Raw genomic sequence first — 22226 nt, 5'->3', positions numbered from 1 at the left:
CAGTGAGCCCTGCACTCTGTATGTACCACACTACTGGTATTTAATGTCCCTATAAGACCCTTCTACTGCAGGAGGCGCTACTGATGCCTCCTGAATGTCTGTTTCAAGCCGAATTGGAATTTTGCAAAAAAGTGGTAGTAAAGTTTATTTTTCTTTTTTAACAAATGGGTCCTCTGGCAGCTTTAAGCCATAAAGTACTAGTATGCATTATGATAGACCTAACTAATAACACAGGTGATGCCGCCTGTGAAACTTGTCTTGTTGAGTTAAAACTTACACTGTGAAGCTAGGCCATGGCAATGTGTACTCACCCAAGCAGCTGATATGTTAATTTAGAAGGTGGTGGTCGGGGACGATCCTGTTTAATTATCCTTTTAGTTTTATCCTTTTATTTAATTATCCTTTTAGTACACTCCCACTATTAAAAACAATTTGGTCATGCCAATTGCTCTCTGTGGCATGCATATCAGGAAACGGTTTTCAATTGTATCCAAGGATGGCTGATAATTTGTAACACTGTGTTGACTTTTTAAATTTAAAACAGGCAAACTTCTTGCTGTGGGTATTGTTAGCCCCCGTTCACACTGGGGCGACCTGTGAGGCGACCTGGTCGCCTCACAGGTCGCCGCAGGTCGCCTCCCATAGGGAAGCTGCGGACCCGTTCTGATAGGAGCGACACAAGTCGCTCCGACTCAGAAAAAGGGTCCGGAGCTTCTTTGGGGCGACCAGGAGGCGACCGCCATAGACTTCAATGTTACGAAGTCCGTGGCGGCCGCTCCGAGGTAGCGGCGCGCTGCTCGCACCGCGACCTCGGAGGTCGCGGTGCGAAGTAGCATCGCCCCAGTGTGAATGGGGGCTCAGTGTCTACAGATTTTTACACTGTTTAAACATTGATGGTCTTTGTATCTAATAGGAGTTCTATGTTTTGCTTTTTTTTTTTGTTTGTTAAAAAAATGTTTTGTTCGTAAACATTTTTCGGGAGGTTGGCAACCCTGACAGTAGACACAAGTTGGTTAACTTCCTACTTGTGGGCACAGACCAGGAGGAAAGAGATATACTAAATATGCAATTCTAAGCCTAAGTTTCTAACATTTAAATAAATGTATACACAAGCTTCACTTTGATGGGTGTTTAGGGTACATTCAAGAATGGGCACAAAAGCACTGTTCTTAAGTGTCACAATTTTATTCAGGTCTCATAAAATTCAATAAAAAAAAAATAAAAAAAAAAAAAAAAAATCAAGATTTAGGACTGATGCCTCTATCTATACACATTCACTTGTTTGCAATGGTTAGGGTTCATAGCCATCTTTAATTTCCCCAGGTCTAACTACGCATACCATATAACCTTTACTTCTATACCATTGTATTATTAAAATTGCACCATCTATACCATTGTATTATGAAAATTGTAATAATATGGATGGTTAGATAGATACATGTAATAGATTATAAAAAAATGATTTAAGTACACAATTAAGTTGGTAATGAAAATGTCTTTCAACAAGGGATGTGCTTTTGTGCAGATATCCAACTTTTGTTTAGCAGTGGGTGGCGATGATTGAAAAGGGGGTTTTTCCAGGAACTCCCTAGAGCCCACATGGGGGTCTTTTGATAGAGTATTTGGAAGAGAGGCCCCATGGGGGTGATAATTTTCCCCTGATCAAGGTTGATGAATGTGTTGGTGTTTATCCCCATTTCCCTGCTGGTTAAAGATCTTTTGGGCGGGCGCATGCACTGCCCGAAAAACACATTTGACCCAGTGAACATGCCTATGCCAAAAACGGTCCCTATGTCATCAATAAAAGAAATAGGTGATGCAGTTATCACTGGGAAAGGAAGGTCCATACATCAATAAAAACATTTTTAGAAGCTAAACTATTCCACGCTTCTGCCATAGTAAACAGGGAATGCAGGAGGAAAACCATGAATATCATAAGATGATATGTTGTGGGAGAGGTGTATTCGATTTACCATCTGGACATTTTCTGTAGCCAAAGATGTGAGGTGCTGTATGGAAGAGGCAATATTTTTTATGCTGATTTAAGGTCTTTTGCAAAAATATTGATCTAAATTGTGAGTTAGACATCCCCCCTCACGTTATTGCACACATAAATACTAACAAATATATAGTGAAAAAAATTGTGTTGCACTGTCATTTATAGAACAAAATTTTATCGAACCAATATAAACCATATTTTTGTTAAGTACATCAGTGCTTAAAATAACAGTTCATATTATAATATTACATTTCTTCAATAGTGAATTATGAAGTGCAACCATGCAAAAATAAAGTGCAAAGAAAATTGTGTAAAACAGTCCAGAAAAAAAAAGTCCATATAGTCATAATCCAAATGTGCCAAATGAATGACTCCTTCAATCTTCTAGTGGCAATCACCCAGTGCCACCCTTTCAGATCAACAAATATAGCCTCTTATCAAAATATTAGACGTAATATACAGTGCCTTGCGAAAGTATTCGGCCCCCTTGAACTTTTCAACCTTTTGCCACATTTCAGGCTTCAAACAAAGATATAAAACTGTAATTTTTTGTGAAGAATCAACAACAAGTGGGACACAATCATGAAGTGGAACGAAATTTATTGGATATTTCAAACTTTTTTAAGAAATAAAAAACTGAAAAATTGGGCGTGCAAAATTATTCAGCCCCCTTAAGTTAATACTTTGTAGCGCCACCTTTTGCTGCGATTACAGCTGTTAGTCGCTTGGGGTATGTCTCTATCAGTTTTGCACATCGAGAGACTGAAATTTTTGCCCATTCCTCCTTGCAAAACAGCTCGAGCTGTTTGTGAACAGCAGTTTTCAGTTCTTTCCACAGATTCTCGATTGGATTCAGGTCTGGACTTTGACTTGGCCATTCTAACACCTGGATATGTTTATTTGTGAACCATTCCATTGTAGATTTTACTTTATGTTTTGGATCATTGTCTTGTTGGAAGACAAATTCTCCGTCCCAGTCTCAGGTCTTTTGCAGACTCCATCAGGTTTTCTTGCAGAATGGTCCTGTATTTGGCTCCATCCATCTTCCTATCAATTTTAACCATCTTCCCTGTCCCTGCTGAAGAAAAGCAGGCCCAAACCATGATGCTGTCACCACCATGTTTGACAGTGGGGATGGTGTGTTCAGGGTGATGAGCTGTGTTGCTTTTACGCCAAACATAACATTTTGCATTGTTGCCAAAAAGTTTGATTTTGGTTTCATCTGACCAGAGCACCTTCTTCCACATGTTTGGTGTGTCTGCCAGGTGGCTTGTGGCAAACTTTAAACGACACTTTTTATGGATATCTTTAAGAAATGGCTTTCTTCTTGCCACTCTTCCATAAAGCCCAGATTTGTGCAGTATACGACTGATTGTTGTCCTATGGACAGAGTCTCCCACCTCAGCTGTAGATCTCTGCAGTTCATCCAGAGTGATCATGGGCCTCTTGGCTGCATCTCTGATCAGTCTTCTCCTTGTATGAGCTGAAAGTTTAGAGGGACTGCCAGTTCTTCGTAGATTTGCAGTGGTCTGATACTCCTTCCATTTCCATATTATCGCTTGCACAGTGCTCCTTGGGATGTTTAAAGCTTGGGAAATCTTTTTGTATCCAAATCCGGCTTTAAACTTCTCCACAACAGTATCTCGGACCTGCCTGGTGTGTTCCTTGTTCTTCATGATGCTCTCTGCGCTTTAAACGGACCTCTGAGACTATCACAGTGCAGGTGCATTTATAAGGAGACTTGATTACACACAGGTGGATTCTATTTATCATCATTAGTCATTTAGGTCAACATTGGATCATTCAGAGATCCTCACTGAACTTCTGGAGAGAGTTTGCTGCACTGAAAGAAAAGGGGCTGAATAATTTTGCAGGCCCAATTTTTCAGTTTTTTATTTGTTAACAAAGTTTGAAATATCCAATAAATTTTGTTCCACTTCATGATTGTGTCCCACTTGATAATTCTTCACAAAAAACACAGATTTATATCTTTAAGTTTGAAGCCTGAAATGTGGCAAAAGGTCGAAAAGTTCAAGGGGGCCGAATACTTTCGCAAGGCACTGTAGGTCAATAATGGCTTTAGTGAGCTTCACTTCTCACTCGAGGTCTGGGCTATCTCGGAATTTTTAACCGCCCTTCGATGGTATTGGTACAATGCACCACACACTTCTCTTTAGCATTATTCAGACCAGATATATGGCATGGCAACCAGAGGAGGAAAGACTCAATGCACAACATCCAGTGTAAACGAAGAAATATTTATTAAAAAGGTTCTATTTACAGCAGCGAGGATAAAACAAGCATCGGAATATACAATCTGTCCTACATCACCGCTATTTCCTATGCCTTGCCTGAAGTTTTATCATACCAGACGGTAGAAGTAGAATCTTTAATAAATTTTCGTTCATGTACACTGGATGTTGCACAAGGAGTCTTTCCTTTTCTTAAATGCCATGCCATACATCTAGGTCTGAATACTACTAAGGGGAAGTCTATGTGATGCTTTGTACCATTATCATCAAAGGGCGGTTGAAACTGCCAAGGTGGCCCAGACCTAAAGTGAGAGGTGAAGCTCGCTAAGGTGAGCATTGATCTTTATTAGGTCTACTATTCTGGTAAGAGGCCAAATTTGTTGATCTGTAAGGGGAGCGCTGGGTGATTTCCACTGGTAGATTAAAGGAGTCATTAATTTGGCACATTTTGCTTATCAATATATGGACTGTTTATTACACAATTCTCTTTGCACTTTATTCATAACTCACCATTGAAGAAATTTAATATGAACTATATTTTTCGGCACTGATGCACTTTACAAAAATATGGTTTATATTGGTTCGACATAATATTGTTATATAAATGACCGCGCGACAATTTTTTCACATATCTGGCCGGCCACTGTCAAGTACACCTGTTCAATTGCTCAGTAACACAAATTGCTAATCAGCCAATCACATGGCAGCAACTCAATGCATTTAGGCATGTAGACGTGGGGAAGACTACTTGTTGAAGCTCAAACCGAGCATTAGAATGGGGAAGAAAGGGGATTTACGGGACTTTGAAAGTAGCATGGTTGTAGGTGCCAGACAGGCTTGTCTGAGTATTTCAAAAACTGCCGAAATACTGGGATTTTCATGCACAACTCTAGGGTTTACAGAATACGGTCTGAAAAAGAGAAAATATCCAGTGTGCGGCAGTTGTGTGGATCAAATTACCTTGTTGATGTTTGAGGAGAATGGGAAGACTACTTTGAGAGGATAGAAAGGCAACAGTAACTCAAATAACCACTTGTTACAACCAAGGTATGAAGAATACCATCTTTGAACGTAGAACACATCAAACCTTGAAGCAGATGGGTTACATTAGCAGACCACACTGGTTGCCACACCTGTCAGCTAAGAAAAGGAAACTGAGGCTACAATTCGCACAGACTCACCAAAATTGAACAGAAGATTGGAAAAATGTTGCCTGATCTTAGTTGCCTCAATTTCAATTGCGACATTCAGCTGGTAGGGTTCAGAATTTGGCATTAACATGAAAGCATGGATCCACCCTGCCTTGTTTTAACTGTGGAGGCTGGCGGTGTAATGGTGTAGGGGATATTTTCTTGGCACACTTTGGGGCCCTTGTACCAATTGAGCATCATCGTTTAAATGCCAACACAGCCTACCCAAATATTGTGGCTGTCCATGCCCATATCTTTATGACTACAGTGTATCCATCTCCTGATGGCTACTTAAAGCAGGATAATGCACCATGGCACAAAGCTCAAATCATCTCAAACTGGTTTCTTGAACATGACAATAAATTCACTGTATTCCAATAGCCTCCACAGTTACCAGTTCTCAATCCAAGAGTACCTTTGGGATTTGACAGAATGGGAGGTTTGCATCATTGAAGTGCCGCCGACAAATCCTGCAGTAACTGTGTGATGCTATCATGTCAATTAGAACCAAAATCTCTGGGGAATGTTTCCAACACTTTGCTGAATCTATGCCACAATGAATTAAAGAAGTTCTAAGGCAAAAGGGGTCCAACCCGGTACTAGCAGGGTGTACCTAATAAAAGGAGCGAGTGTCTGTCTGTTCTGATGAAGACGTGTAATCAGTAAAATGCATTGAATGAAACTGTTCCTTTGTTTCCGGCCGTGGGCATATTTCTACAGTGACCTTGGTACATAAGGATTATTATTACCCGAGTAACGATCTTTGGTAACTAAACGTTTCATACAATTGCATTTTGATATCTGGGCTGGAAATTAAATTGAATTTAAAAAGTGAAAACTGAATAGTAGAAACTGAAGGTAGGCAACACTACAGCCAACAACCCCACAACAATAGGATAAACTGGAGGCTACTTGCAGCTCAAGGACCTTGCGTCCAAAGCCTGCATCAACCGAGGCCTGAACATCTACCTGCTAAAAATTCGGGGAATACATTAACCACTTCTGGACCGGAAGGTTTTCCCCCTTAATGACCAGGCCATTTTTTTGCGATTCGGCACTGCATTACTTTAACTGACAATTGCGCGGTCGTGCAACACTGTACCCAAATAAAATGAATGTCATTCCCCCCCCCACAAATAGAGCTTTCTTTTGGTGGTATTTGATCACCTGTGCAATTTTTATTTTTTTGTGCTATAAACAAAAACTGCAAAGGAGCGACAATTTTGAAAAAAAAAAATATATATTTCTTTTACTTTCGGCTATATAAAATTCCCAATAATAAAAAAAAAAATGTAAAAATCACATTTTATCATTTTAGGCCAATTTGTATTCTGCCACATATTTTTGGTAAAAAAAATCCCAGTAAGTGTATATTGATTGGTTTGCGCAAAAGTTATTGCGTCTACAAACTAGGGGAAAGATTTATGTATTTTTTATTTTTTTTACCCAGTAATGGCGGCGATCATCAATTTTTAGGGGACTGCGACATTGCGGTGGACAGATCGGACACCTGCCATTTTAGGGGGAGCAGTGACATTACTACTGTAATCAGTGCTAAAAAACTGAATTTTTGTAAGAACTTACCGTAAAATTTCTTTCCTCTGACAGTCGTCGCCCACTCATAGTCTTCACTTATGGGTATTGACCACTTATCCACAGGAGCAAGCTAGGCATAAGACTTGTCAAAACACAAAACAATTTGCATAGACACACCTGAAGGGGGCTGTCCCTCTGGTCCAATCCCCCCTGCTATCAGCATTCTCAACTCAGTTTGGTAGCAAGCAGTAAATAGTCCAAAAACCTCACAAAAGGGGGCGGGGCAGCCACTGTCAGAGGACTCAGAGAAAGGAATTTTACGGTAAGTTCTTATAAAAATTCAGTTTTCTCTTATGTCCTCTGACAGTCGCCGGCCACTCATACAGTCTTCACTTATGGGATGTCCCAAAGCAGTGTAGACATGAGGGGTGTTAAGCGCAACCGCCACAAAGGCAACGCAGCACCCAGGTCAGAGAAAGGAACCTTATCTGAACCAGAAAGGTAAAAACACTGGGTAACAGAAAAGCTCAACAGGAGCATACAAACCCAGGAAAGCAAATCAACAAAGGGGAAAACAACCCCCAACAGATGGGGACAGACTAACGCCATGCCCTCTTCAAGGTACTGGAAACCAAAATGAAACAAATCACCGCTCTGAAAACAATCAGCTGAGCCAGATGGATCCCGAGCGGCTGTGGCAGTCCTGTAGGAATGGGTGCTCACCAAGGTCCGTGACCTGAGGAATCCATGTAAATGAAGAAGAAAGTGGCACTTCCAGACCCAGGAACTTGGAAACTTGAGTTTATTTCTTCAAATCATAGGTACAACATCAGACAAGACCACAAGACAGACTGGACAGCAGACGCGTTTCACACCTTGTGCTTATTCATTGGTGTGAAACGCGTCTGCTGTCCAGTCTGTCTTGTGGTCTTGTCTGATGTTGTACCTATGATTTGAAGAAATAAACTCAAGTTTCCAAGTTCCTGGGTCTGGAAGTGCCACTTTCTTCTTCATTTACATCTCTTCAAGGTACTGCCGCACACAGAACTTTGCGGCCAAAGGAGGCATCTGCCGATGCCAAAACATCAAGTTTGTAAAATTTTGAAATGGTGTGCACGGACGACCAAGTCGCTGCTTACTGACGTGTGTGTATGTATGTGTGTGTATGTATGTGTGTGGTTCTGTGACAGACATAGATTGCAGGTTCAGCTATGCTGAATCCTGTGATCTTTCCCTGTCTGTCACTAAGCTTATGTAAACAAAGCAGGCGGGTTTTCTCACAGTTTCCCCAAAGATTGGGGAAGGGAGATGGCAATCGCCACCTCTTCTCTTTCGGACCGACTCCCGCTGTGTCTAAACACAGGGGGACAGAGCCGCCGAGACCACTAGGAGTCCAGCGACATACGTCTACGTCGCTTGACTCAGGGAAGCCGCACTAGGATTACGGTCGGCAGTCGGCAAGTGGTTAAAGTGGTAGTAAACCGCATTTACCACTTGCTGACCAGCTCTGCTTTGTCCCGTGAAACTATGTACATGTTAGTTGCTTCCGCTAGTAGGGGAGCCAATCAGCGGGGCCAGCGGCCGCAATGTCCACTGGGCACCCACGATCGCTCCCGGGGTTTACAACGGCAGGCCGCTGTTCTTCAGTAATGAACACAGGGATCTGGTGTTCCTCTTAATTAGGAACACAGGTCTCTGTGTTCATGCAGCAAGGCCATCCCCAGCACAGTTAGAAAGCACGCCCTAGAGGCACATTTAACCCTTTGTTTACCCCTGGTGTTAACCCCTTCTCTGCCAGTGTCATTAGTACAGTAACAGTGCATATTTTTAGCACTTTTTACTGTAGTAATGTCGCTGGTCCCCCCAAAAGTGTCAAAAATGTCAGTTAGGTGTCTGATCTGTCCGCCGCAGTCCTGCTAAAAATTGCTGATCGCCGCCATTACTAGTAAAATAAAAATGACATAAATCTTTCCCCTAGTTTATAGATGCAAAAACTTTTGCGCAAACCAAACCATATACACTTCTTGGGTTTGTTTTTTTTTTTTTTGTAGCAGAATACATATTGGCCTAAAATGATGAAAAAAATTTGATTTTTATTATTTTTTTTAAATTAGGAATGTTATACAGCAGAAAATAAAAAATATTGTTTTTTTTCCAGAATTGTTGCACGTTTTTTGAAGTGCTGTAGTGGTTAGCACTTTCACCTAGCAGCAAGAGGGTCGCTGGTTCGAATCCCAACCACGACACTACCTGCCTGGAGTTTGCATGTTCTCCCTGTGCCTGCGTTGGTTTCCTCTGGGTACTCAGGTTTCCTCCCACACTCCAAAGACATGCTGGTAGGTTTATTGGATCCTGTATAAGAAAATTGGCCCTACTGTGTATGTATGTGAGTTAGGGACCTTAGATTGTAAGCTCCTTGAGGGCAGGGACTGATGTGAATGTACAATGTATATGTAAAGTGCTGCGTAAATTGACAACGCTATATAAGTACCTGAAAATAAAAAAATAAGAAAATAAATCTCTATTTTGGGAAAAAAAGGACACCAATTTTTTATGGGTACAGCATCGCATGACCACGCAATTGTTAAAGTAACGCAGTGCCGTCTTGCAAAAAATGGCCTGGTTACTAAGGGGGTAAAACCTTCCGGACCAGAAGTAAAATGGGCCATGGGCAGTTTAAGTCATAATGTGCTAGTATGTATCGCATGTTAGCACATTATGACAGACATACCTGAAAACAAAGGTTTTCAGCGATCACACTGTCACCGCTGAAGACGCTTTCATTTTCATCCGGTCTTCAGCAATATAAATGGGAGAGCCTGTGATGACGTCACTCCCGCGCATGCGTGCGGGAGTTGCTGTTTACGGCGGCATGGCTCTGAAGGAACAGCATGGGTATGCTGTTCCTTCAGAGTGCATGCTCCGGTGACATCACTGGTTGCATCTAAAGTAAATATCCAACTGTGCACGTTTAGAAGGTATTTACTGTACCCAGGGCTTTTTTTCAGTGGAAACGCTGGGGAACGCAGTTCCGGCACCTCCAGTCTGAATGTATGCAATGGCAAAGGGGTGCTGGGGTCAGTGGGGTGAGATGAATGGCCTATTGAGGCTGGCTGCCGAAGGATCTATTGGTGCTGGAGGTCATTTTGTTGTGGGGGGGGGGGGCTATTGTTGCAGTGGAGGATTTATTGTTGCTTGGGGGAACAATTGTTGCTGGGGGGCTATTGTAGTGGGGGGGTCTATTGTTGCAGGGGAGGATTTATTGGGGGGGGGGGGGTGATTGTTGCAGGGAAGGATTTATTGTTGCTGATTGCAGGGGATCTATTTTACTGTTTTTTCTATTGTTGCAGGGGACGATTTATTGTTGCTGGGGGGGGGAACTATTGTTGGGGGGGGGGGATCTATTGTTGCCGATTCCAGGGGATCTTATTTACTGCTTTTCTAGTTATCATTAACAAATTTTATACACATTTCCTAGAACCACAACAGGAAATTTTTTTCTGCATTCTCATTCTCTAAAAGGGGGGTACTGGGAGGTGGGTAGATGATAGAAGCAAAGGACAGTGCTCGGAGGAGGGTAGGGGGTAGAGACAAGGAGTGACTCAGAAGAGGGGAGTACCTGCACCTATTCTCTGAGAAAAGCCCTGACTATCTACAGATAAGCATCATACATGGGCTTTTACTCCCACTTCAGGACTAAAGCATGCCATAGATGATTTGATTTCTATCATGCAACCACGGTTTGCTGGGGTCAATCTATGGAACCAGCCTGCCCATAGATGGATTGAAACCCGGCCGGTCCATTTTGAAATTTGATCCATTTAAGGCTGGCGCAGTATCCAATCCCCAGTGGGCAGTAGTTCAGCCCATACATTTCAGAATTACTTCTGCCCTGTGTTAATGGACAATTAAGAAATTAAAATTTACCTCCCCGAAGACAGACAAGTCTAACTAGGAGAGGGGTGGAGTCAAAGAAATGTGGAGAATAGACGAGGTTGGAAAGTCCCTCCTTACTCCTGCAGACAGCACTATACCCATGATTCACAACAGAGTTGTGTCCTCCAATGAACAAAAGAAATCTATTTTAAACTCTTTATTTTTTTTTTTTTACACAAAGGCTTTTTCTCTCTCAGTACTTGTTTCTGATTGCACAATGTCAGACAAAAACATTGACTGGACAAAACTACGTTTTTGATAAAGGTGGTTATAAGTAGGTCACACATGAGCAAATAAAAATTGTATAAAATAAGCAGTAAGGAATTAAATCAATTTGTTTGCAACATACCCTGTGATTATTATCTCCGGATAACTCTGTGTGCCAACGCCCCAGTTACCACCACTGATAGGCCATTCCTATATATATATATATTAAAAAAAAAAAAAAAAAAAAAAAACAGCTCATAAAATCTACCAGTCATTAAGTGTGAACAGAATAGAAGTTAAACAAATTGCCAAATTTCTTGCATACCTTTTTACTGTAACCCTGTCGTTTTTGCCGGGCCCCAACAAAATAAAGTGCAGGGATAAGATCTGAGGGGCAGTCTGCAAAGTACTCACAGCACGTTACAGGTGACTCATGTATGCTCAGTGGATAAGGGTTTTCAAATATAGGATATCTGTAGTAAAAAGTAAAAAAAAAAAAAAAAAGCACATTTTAGATACACTTGCATAAACCTTTTTACAAATCATGGCAATTCAAACTGGGCACCTAAAAATGTACAAGTAGCTTGAAAGATGCAGGCAGCTGAATTTATGTGCCAATATAAACTCTTCCTGTAAAAGCTGAGCTCTGAGATACTCAGGCAGAGCCAGAATCACTGGCATAGAAGTCTTATCTATTGGAGTCCACCAGAGATGGCAATGAGTATTCAGACCTCCAAAATCCTAGGTGAGATATTCGTTTTGGGTCAAAAGTACTATGCAAGAAAATTTGCATTTTCCATCACAAGGTATACATAGATATGTGATTGTGAATACCATAATCTTACCCATTTTGTGCAAGATCTATAACCACTAAATCTTGTTCTAGAAGTACAACAACAGCATAAGGTTCCTGGAAATCTGAAAAGCAAAAAAAAAAAAAAAAAAAAAAAACACATTTAAGTCTACAGATGTAAAATTTTTCAGTGTTACAAAATACCATGATATTCTCAAGCGTGCCCTTTGTGAAAATGGAATGCAATATGCAAAGTAGTATTTTTCTAAATCGCTTAAAATGGCATAGAGGCAAAAAAAAGTTTGCGTATTCAGTCTGTCACTAGCATTAACACAGATGTTTTTGTTTTTCCCAAGCCCCTCTGTAACAGTGTTACCTGTTGCTCATGCCTGTAGATGTGTTATCTTCCACTTGCCATAAACCAAGCTTTCCAGAAATAGGTTCAGCTACAGGGATTTGAACAAATCATATTGCACTGCCAGAGGGTGCTTGCAGTGGTTAGCTTTTGGGATCATGGTTTACCCTAGGACATGTGTGCACTGTGTAAGAACACATCCTCTCAATAACATAGGGGTTGTTCTGTAGCCAACAGAAGAACTGGGCAGCCTTAATCAAGGGTGCATCAGATAACACTGCAGAGGTCACAAGACCTTTCAAGATAACTGGAATTCTGCCAGCATAAACAGGTATTTTTTCATACCTATCAAACACCTTCTGTTCACTGTTGCAGTCTGTCACCCTTTATATTCACTAAGTATGTAGTGCTTTAACATTTTCTTTAGTCTTTAACAACCCCAAATACATAAAAGTTGGGACGCTGTGTGAAATCTACATAAAAACAGAATGCAATGGTTTGCAAATCTCATAAACCCATATTTATTCACAATAGAAAACATATCAAATGTTTAAACTGAGAAAATGTACTAATTTAAGAATAAAAATTTAGTTTTGAAAGGGATGGCAACAACACGTCTCAAATTGGGACACGGCCATGCTTACCACAATGTAACATCTATCCCCTCTTAACACTGTGTAAAGGTCTGGAAACGGAGACGACCAGCTGCAGGAGTTCTGCCTTATATAGGATTCTATCTGCTCAACAGTCCTGGGTTGTCTTTGCTGTATTTTTCATTTCAAGATGCACCAAATATTTTCAGTTGGTGAAAGATCTGGACTGCAGGCAGGCCGGTTAAGCAACTGAACTCTTCTGTGGGGTATGACACCGTTCAAATCCGACCCAGTGCTTCAGATGTAGATATGCCTGTGTATGGCCTCAGCTAGTGCTGCTCTGGCCATGTCCCCTGACATGTTTCATCCTATTTACCGGGAAAAATATGTCAGGGGGCGTGGCCAGAGCAGCGCTGGCTAAGGCCATACACAGCCATATCCACACCTAAGCACTGGGTTGGTTTTGAGCGGCGTCCTACCCTAACATATGTCCACGCTTCTGAATTATTGCCTGACACCTATTCCTGCTTTCTGAATACCGGTAGGGACACCTATTATCTTCCAGTTTTGAGCTGTGCTCCAAGCCCACACGTGATCACCCGGACTCTTCTACGAAGGCCATGCTGTAGATGCAGTATGGGTTTTAGCATTTTCCTTCTGAGCATGACACCTTTTTCAGGGAAAGAGAAAAATCTGAAAGCAGGATATAGCTTTCAGCATTGATGGGGCCTTTCAAGATGTGCAAGCTTCCCATCCCATATGCACTAATGCACCCCCATACTATCAGAGATGCAGGTTTTTAACTGACTACTAATAACAAGCCGGAAGGTCACTCTCCTCTTAGTTCTGAGGACGCAGCACCCATGGTTACCAAAAAAAAAAGTAAAATTTCAATTTGTCTGATCACAGAACAGTTTTCAACTTTGCAACAGACCATTTTACTTGTGGCCCAAAGACAGCGTTTCCAGATCATGTTTAGTTATGGCTGCCTCTTTGCAGCTTGGATAGAGCTTTAGGTTGCATTTTTGGATGGCACAGAGAACAGTCTTCGTAGACCGTGACTTTTGAAAGTATTCGTGAGCCCATGCAGTGATGTTCATTACAGAATCATGATTTTTTCTTTTTTTTTTTTTTTATTGCAGTGCTGTCTGCATAGGCATCCACTATTGTGTATTTCAGCCTTGTCCCTTGTGCAATTTCTCCACATTCTCTGAATCATTTGAGGATATGTACTGTAGATGATATATTTAAAGGATTTGCAATTTTAAATTGAGGCACATTCTGAAATTGTTCAACAATTTTTAGATGCAGCTTTTCACAGATTGGAGAACCTCTGCTCATCTTTACTTTTGAGATGCTAACTCTCCAAGATGCTATATTTATACCAAATCATGTTACTGACCTGTTGTCAATTAACCTAATTAGCTGCAAAATATTCTTCCAGCTCTTCCTTGTACTACATAGTTTGCTAATTTTCTGTTGCCCTGTCACTTTTTTTTTTTTTTTAGATATGTTGCCCTCATGAAAATCAAAATGACCTTATTTTCTCCATAAAATGTTATATTTTCTAAATTAAAACATTTGCTTTGTTTTCTATTTTCTATTGTGAAAAAAATTGGGCTTATGAGATTTGCAAATCTTTGCATTCTGTTATGTAGATTTTACACAGTATCCCATTCTATCCAAAAATGAAACATTTTGCCTTTAGATTTTAAGCTGGTGCCAAAACCACTATCCCAAGTTACCAAGTTATCAGGGGAGCTCTTTTCTTGCAGCGTCCTTTGAAGCCATAACATGTGCTGTGTTCAACTCCAGTAAAAGGTGAATAAAAAAACTGGCTTCCGCCTAAATCCCAGCCCATCAGTTACACCACTGTAACTTGTGCCACTCACATTGGGCTTAATCATAGGAGGTCCTATGGAACTACCCTTGCATGCAGAGACTAGCATTGTCTCTCTCTCTAGAGTGAGTACATCAATAGAAACAACGATGAAGCCCTGCTCCTCCCTCGTCCTTCCCCATCCCTTTTCAAAGCTAACAGATTGGCTCAAGACTACACTATATCCACTGTTACCCATTCCTGTAAAGACTAGAAGTTGAAGGAAGCAGAAAAGGGGAAGTGCAGGAGCGAGCAGCGCTGAATGTTGTAAACAAGAGCTGGCTTAGGAATTTTAACAAATTGTTTACTCTGGAATATTTTAATTTTGCGCAATGCATTAACACTTTCGCTGCCAGGCCCTGTGCTCCACTTTTATTCTTGGTTGGCCAGGCCATTTTTTGCAATTTTCCCATTGATTTTTTATTTTTCCCTTACAGCTTTCAGAGTTTAAAGACCACCAAAACCATATTTTTTTTTAAAGCACATGACCAGTAAAATACAAATAAGGTGCTAATAATTTTTAGGACACAATGATATTTGCAAAAATGTTTATCAAAACAATATTTTCGCTAAAAATACACAAATCATTTAAAGCAGGTACAAACAGCACATTTTACAAAATTCCTACAAAATATAAAAGCACACCTGTATTGAGTTAATAACCACTATTTGTAAATTGTAGATTGCGCCTTTTTTGCAAAATGGTGACGATCTAACATACGCAAAAATGGAAATATCCAAATTTCTCGGAAAATCTAGAGGATTTCATTGTTCCCTTACAGCTTTCAGAATTTAAGACCCCCTCCCAACCATATATTTTCTGAAAGCACATGACCTGTAGAATAAAAAGAAGGTGCTACTGATTTCAATGCCCAAATGTTTATCAAAACAATATATTCACTAAAAATTCTCTAAAATCATTTTTAGCAGATATAAAATAGCAAATTTCACAAAATTTCTACTAGATATAAAAGCTTAACCTGTATTGAGTTAATAACAAATATTTGTAGCTTTTAAATTACGCCTTTTTGCAAAATGGTGAAAATTAACCTTAGCAAAAATGTAAATAACCACATTTCTCTAAAAATCTGAAGGTTTTCATTGTTTCCTTACAGCTTTCACAGTTTGTTAAACATCCCCCAAACCAAATAATTTCTGAAAGCATAGGACAAGTAGAATAAAAGGAAGCTGCCAATGATTTTTAAGACTCCACGGTATTTGTGCAAATGTTTACCAAAGCAATATTTTCGCAAAAATACACTAAAATCATTATTACCACATACAAACACAGCAAATTTTACAAAATTACTGCTAAATATAAAAAGTAGTGATCGACCGATATCGGTTTTCTGCTGCCGATACAGATACCGATATTTTTGCCAATGCATATATTTTCGTACATTTAAAAATTTTTTTTTTTATTACTTCACAGGTACTCTTGTGGAGGGCAGACAAAGACAGGGCGCCCAAACAACCAGTGGATGAAAAGCCTGTGTATAACCTCAGCAGCTCCAATGGGGACTCCTGGGTGCAGAGTCAGATCAGTGAGGGCTGGAAGTTAGGAAGCGCTTCTGGTAATAATTGTATTAATGAAATCAGTCACAAACACCTGATGGTAAATGGCATAGTGGTGGAAAAAACTACAGTTTATTGCATAAAATCAATAGAAGTTAAATTGGTCGTATGTGTACTTGCCCCCACGCCGAAGTACTGCTTGCTGGGTTTCTGGCCAGTGTCAACGTCGCCAGCAGGCGTCCATGCCGTCACAAGGATGGATGGATGCATGCTTGATGCGACAGGGCTCCAGGTGGACCAAAGGTATACAGAAGAATGAAACAGGAAACACTTGCGCCGGACAGCTAAAGCGGTGGCGGCGCAGTTTTTGAGGGACATTGTACAAAATATTTTTTTATTTGCAAATGGAGTCCCAGTATAAACTATTGCCTGGAGACCCCTATAAATGACTGCGGGACCCTCCGGCTCGCAGTTGCAGCCAGAGCTTGCAGTTTTTTCTGCATAGCCTGATGTCAAAAGTGCAGGACTTCGATTCAAATGGGTTCACAAACTGATCCATTTTGGATACAAAATAGAAATCCACGAGACAGGTTATTTCCATCCAATCTTCTATTGTCCCCAGCCAGGTTAAGGGACTTGAGAGAGGCGGTACACGACTTGCTGTCGCACGGGACAATTGTGCCGAGGTTGATCTGTTTGCCTCTCGTCTCAACAAGAAGGTGCAGAGATTCATAGCCAGGTCTCGAGATCCTCTGGCCAACGCCACAGATGCCTTGGTGGCTTCTTGGGATCAGTATTCCACTGATTTATGGCAGGAACTTATGCCACGTCTTCTGCGCAGGATAGAGGTGGAAAACATTCCGGTCATTCTGGTGGCTCCAGACTGGCCTTGTCGGTCTTGGTACGCAGACCTAATAAGATTGGCCACCGGTACCCCTTGGAGACTTCCTCTCAGGGAAGATCTGTTGTCTCAAGGTCTGATCTTCCATCCTGCTTTACAGTTGCATGGCCGTTGAAAGTCAGGTGTTGAGAGATAGGGGTCTCAGGGTCTGTAATTCCCACTCTCTTGAAGGCTTCTCAAAAAATCTTTCATCGTAAGTGGAAATTGTAAATTTCTTGGTGCGAATCGCTTAAAGCGCACCCTCGCTTGTTTTCTATCGCTAGGGTTTTGCCTTTTCTGCAGAAAGGGGTTGAACAGCGGTTGGTCTTGTGTACTATCAAAGGCCAAGTTTCGGCTTTGGCCATCTATTTTCAATGCCTGTTAGCCACGCACGCCATTATCTGGACGTTCATTCAAGGTATGCACCATTTGGCACCTCAGCAGCGATCCCCGTTACAGCCATGGGATCTCAATTTGGTGCTCTGTTCTTCAAAAGCCTCCTTTTGAGAAAATTTGGGAGATTTCACTGCTTGCTTTGTCTCAGAAGGTTGCCTTATTGGTGGCAATCAATTTTGCCGCAAAGTATCTGAATTGGCAGCGTGATCTTGCTGCTGACCTTATCTGGTGGTTCACAGAGATAAGGTGGTACTTAAACTTAATAAGTCGTTCCTTCCTAAGGTGGTTTCTGATTTTCATTTAAATGAAGACATTGTACTGCCTTTCCTTTGTCCTAAACCTCAGCATCCTAAGGAGTATGCTTTACATTTTTTGGATGTGGTCTGGGCTATCAGGGTTTACTTAGAGACCACTGAGTCCTTCAGAAAATCGGACACTCTTTGTCCTTATGGATGGACCTTGTAAGGGACTGGCTGCGTCTGCTAAAACCATTTCCATATGGATCAGACAGACAGTGGTACAGGCCTATTCACTGAAGGGCCAGGTTCCTCCTTTTCCAGTGAAGGCACATTCTACTAGAGCGTTTAGTTCCTTCTGGGCTTTTCGCCATCAGGCGTCAGTGCTACAAGTTTGCAAGGCGGCAACTTAATCATCTGTGCATATATTCACTAAATTCTACAAAGTAGATGTGTTGGCATAAGTGGATGCTTCTTTTGGCCGCAAGGTTTTGCAGGCTGCAGTTTGAGAGAACCCCCTTTTTTGGTTTCTCTTTGTGGGTTTGTTGTTTCAGGGGGAGCTACAGTTGTTTCTGGTCGAACTCAGTTTTACCTGGTTAGCTACGTTGGCCATTGGGGCGTTCAGGTTTTTGTTCTTGTCTTGTTCCCACCTCTCATGTTACACTGCTTTGGGACACCCCTATAGTCTATGATTAAGCAGAGCTGCGTCTGTCGAACGATAGAGAAAACGGGATTTTTGTAAGAACTTACCGTAAAATCCTTTTCTCTGAAGTTCGACAGATGCAGCTACTGCCCCTCTACTTTTTGAGTTATGGAGTCTTTCTGTCACTGCTTGCAACACAACTGTTTGAGCATAGCAGAGCCTGTTAGCCAAGGGGAGGCTGTGACTCAGGGCGTTCCAGGTAGTCTGTCTCTCGGCGAGATGATCCACTCGCAGGCTGGTCCCCATCCATCGGGGCACTGTCGTGGCGAGGCCTAGTTCTGGACTATAACCTGCTCACGCTCGCAGGCCAGGAGACATTAAGGATCTAGGTTATCCAGTGCGAATACCAGCTGTTGCTTGTAGTTACCCTGGATCTTGTTCCTCAGGAACTAACTAGAAAATAAAAAAAAAATTACAAAACTTTCCATTACAGCTAAGACCGAAGTCCCAGCAGGGAACTAGGTCCTATCCCTGTCACTAGGAAGAACAAAACTGTTTGAGTATAGCAGAGCCTGAGGGTTTATGCCTGCTGGGACAGGTCCTATAGGCGTGGACTAGTTTTTTTTCTGCCTAGTGCCTATCCCTAGTGGGAGGAGCATAACCCTATAGTCTATGATTAAGCAGAGCTGCGTCTATCGATGAACTTCAGGGAAAAGGATTACGGTAAGTTCTTACAAAAATCCAGTTTTTGCGAAATGGTGAAAACTGAATGTACACAAAACTATAAAAAAAAAAAATTTCTCTAAAAATCTGGGAGGTTTTCACTTTCAGCATTTTTCAAAGACCTGCCAAACTATACATTTTCAGAAAGCAGTAGAATAAATAGAAGATGCTACTGAATTTAGGGCGAGCTTTGCGAAAATGTTTACCAAAACAATATTTTTGCTAAAAATGCACTAAAATCAATATTAGCAGATACAAACACAAAAAATTTTACAAAATTCCTGCTAAGTTCCTTAAAAATATAAAAGCTAAACCTGTATTGAGTTAAGAACAAATATTTGTACATTTTAAATTGCGCCTTTTTAAAAAATGGAGAAAATCTGACGTACGCAAAAATTTCTCAAAATCTGGAGGTTTTCCTTTTCCACTGACAGCTTTCAGATTTGTAAAAGACCCCTCAAACCATATATTTTATGAAAGCACATGGCCAGTAGAATAAAAAGAAGGGGCTACTGATTTTTAAGGCACCGCGATATTTGCGCAAATGTTTATCAAACCAATATTTTTGCTAAAAATACACTAAAATCATTAATAGGGGATTCATACATGGCAAAATGTATAAAATTCCTACTAAATAAAAAAATTAAAACTGTATTGAGTTAATGACAAATATTACTACATTTTAAATTGCACCTTTTTGTGAAATGGTGAAAACTGAAGGTACGCAAAACTATAAATAAAAACAATTTACTCTAAAAACCCAGATTACTATTTTTCATTTACAGCTTTCAGAATTTGAAAAGACCCCCCAAATCAGACAATTTCCTGAAAGCACATGACCTGTAGAATAAATAGTGTGCTACAGATTTTTTGGGCCCCACAATCATTTGCGCAAATGTTCATTATATCGCTATTTTCACTACAAATGCACTGAAATCATTAATAGTGCACATAAAAACAACCTCTATACCAAAATCCTGCTAAAGTACTACGAAAGCATCATTCACATGTGGCATACTAAAGTGTACGCCCATGGAGGGCCATGTTTACCTGCACGGGGATGCACAGGGGCTCAGTGCATCCCCGTACAGGCAGTCCCATTTATGTCAATTGGCATGTAACGGTTGCACAGGCATAGCTGCTGTTCCCAATCTGACATCTGTGTGGGTGCACAACCCCAAATGCAGACAGTGTGAGCTCAGGGATATGCACACAAACCTACATGGATATCAAATTGGAAGCAACCACTCTGCTCGTTCAGTAGCTACATCCCAAATGACATCAATGGGACTGCCTGCACAAAGATGCACGGAACACCAGTGCATCCCTGTAAAGGTAAGCTGTGTATGCCGTGTGTGAACAAAGCCTTAAGCCCCTTTCACACAAGCAGCTCGATCAGGTCTGCCTGTCCGTTTTTCAAGCGGGCCTAAATCGGACCACCCATTGTTTTATATTGAGATGCTGATGTAAATGAACATGTGTCCGTTGTAAATGAACATGTACACCCACCTGCATCTGATCTGGTCCACTAAAAACAGACAGATGGGGGATCCCATTCCCCATCCATCTAGCTGATCAGATCGGATGGAAATGGACAGGCAGTTAATTTCCATCCAACCACCCCATAGAGAACAGTGGGCTGTGTCTGTTCTGCATCAGCAGAGCAGACACGGACCTTTCATCCACCTGCTCAGCGGGAATCAGCAGGCAGATCTGCTTGACAGAATTGGCTCCTTTTTATTTCTTATATATATATATATATATATATATATATATATATATATACACACAACTTTTTTGGGGGGGCGGGGCTTTGGTGAGATATCAGAAGTCTAAACAGACCCCTATATCGCTTTTTTTGAGACAGAGAAAGGGACTTAAGACTATCTGTATAGAGACTCCTTATCAATACATAAACTGACAACTCTCGCGTTTACTATGCTCAGCTGTCAGTGGACATGAGAGCGATCGGTAGTGATCACTGCCTATGTCCACTGTATTACAGGGAGGGGGCTGGTAAACACATGCTTACCAAGTCCCCCCTTCACCCGCACTCTCCTGGTGGGGGAGGGGGGGGGGGAACATGCTGAGATAAGCTAAGCCGCTGCAGCGGGAGTGACAGAGGAGGGATGCCAGCTTCTAGAAGGCAGCTGCAGGTATCCTATTTGGGGGGAGAGGGGGAAACTGTGCTGGGGGCAAGAAGAGGATAAGAAAGGAATGTAGGGAACAGTTTTAGGGAACAGGGAGCGGGCGATTGGGGAAGAGGCTGGGGACAGGGGGGGGGGGGGGGGTGGAAGTCACATTTGAGGTTTATAACTCTGCTAACAATTCGGTTATAAGCTCATGGTCATTGAAGTGACCAAGAGCTGATAGCAGAAGGAGAAATGAGGTCTGTACAGGCCTGGCCAGCTGCAAGCAGTGCTCTAGGTTCGTACGGCAGTGAAAGGGTTAAGCTATAAGAATTTGAGAGTTTAATACTAGGGCTGGGGAATATAATCGAAAGATCGATGCATCGCGATTCGACCCTTCGCGATTCTGCATCGATGCGGGCTGCCGGCATAATCGATTATACGAAATGACGTCATCAGCCGTGGCCACGCCCTATCGCGCAAGGGAAAAGAAAAAAAAAAATCACAAGATCGCAGGATCAGCAGCTGATTGGTGGATTAGTGGCGGGAGCTTAATAAAAAGGCTCCGCCCCTACCCTTCCGCCTCTTTGACCCGGGCCGAGGCGCAGCAAGACATCCCCCGCGTGTATCGGCGTCCCACCTGCGGCCTAGAAGCCAGCCAGCCAGCCATCCAAGCCAGAAGCCGCCAGTCCAGTGAGTCCACACACAGGAGCGAGGAGCCCCAAGTGCGTCCCCATCGCAGCCAGCCTCACCTCACCTCACCGTAGCCGACAGGCCCTGGAGGCCCAGCCGCCACGCCACTGCCAGTGACGCCAGCCGCCCGCCACAGAGCCCAGAGAGCAGCACAGCACCTGTCCTCCTCTGCAATGCAGTGCACAACAACCCACACAGTCACACAGCAGGTATGTCCGAACAAATAATTGTGTAATCATTCATGGGGGTCTCTCGTCTGTATCTCTGGGGG

The 22226-nt window shown here is 41.9% G+C and overlaps 1 protein-coding gene across 3 annotated transcripts in view; it reads right to left on the bottom strand.

Annotated features, from left to right (window-relative positions):
• The window catches only part of STXBP5 (syntaxin binding protein 5), a 925152-nt gene that overhangs the window by 204071 nt on the left and 698855 nt on the right, over nt 1-22226 (bottom strand). For all 3 annotated transcript variants that reach the window (XM_082250146.1, XM_082250147.1, XM_082250148.1), the window contains exons 11-13: nt 11966-12038; nt 11446-11593; nt 11263-11330 (exon numbers count right to left, since the gene is read on the bottom strand). In XM_082250146.1, the coding sequence (XP_082106272.1) occupies nt 11263-11330; nt 11446-11593; nt 11966-12038 (289 nt within the window). The remainder of the gene's footprint in view (nt 1-11262; nt 11331-11445; nt 11594-11965; nt 12039-22226) is intronic.

The sequence above is a fragment of the Pelophylax lessonae genome (genome assembly GCF_965119305.1).
Source record: "Pelophylax lessonae genome assembly, chromosome: 3".
Taxonomy (NCBI): Eukaryota; Metazoa; Chordata; class Amphibia; order Anura; family Ranidae; genus Pelophylax; species Pelophylax lessonae.
The sequence above is the reverse complement of the archived record's forward strand: the minus strand, read 5'-3'. Positions and strand labels throughout refer to the sequence as shown.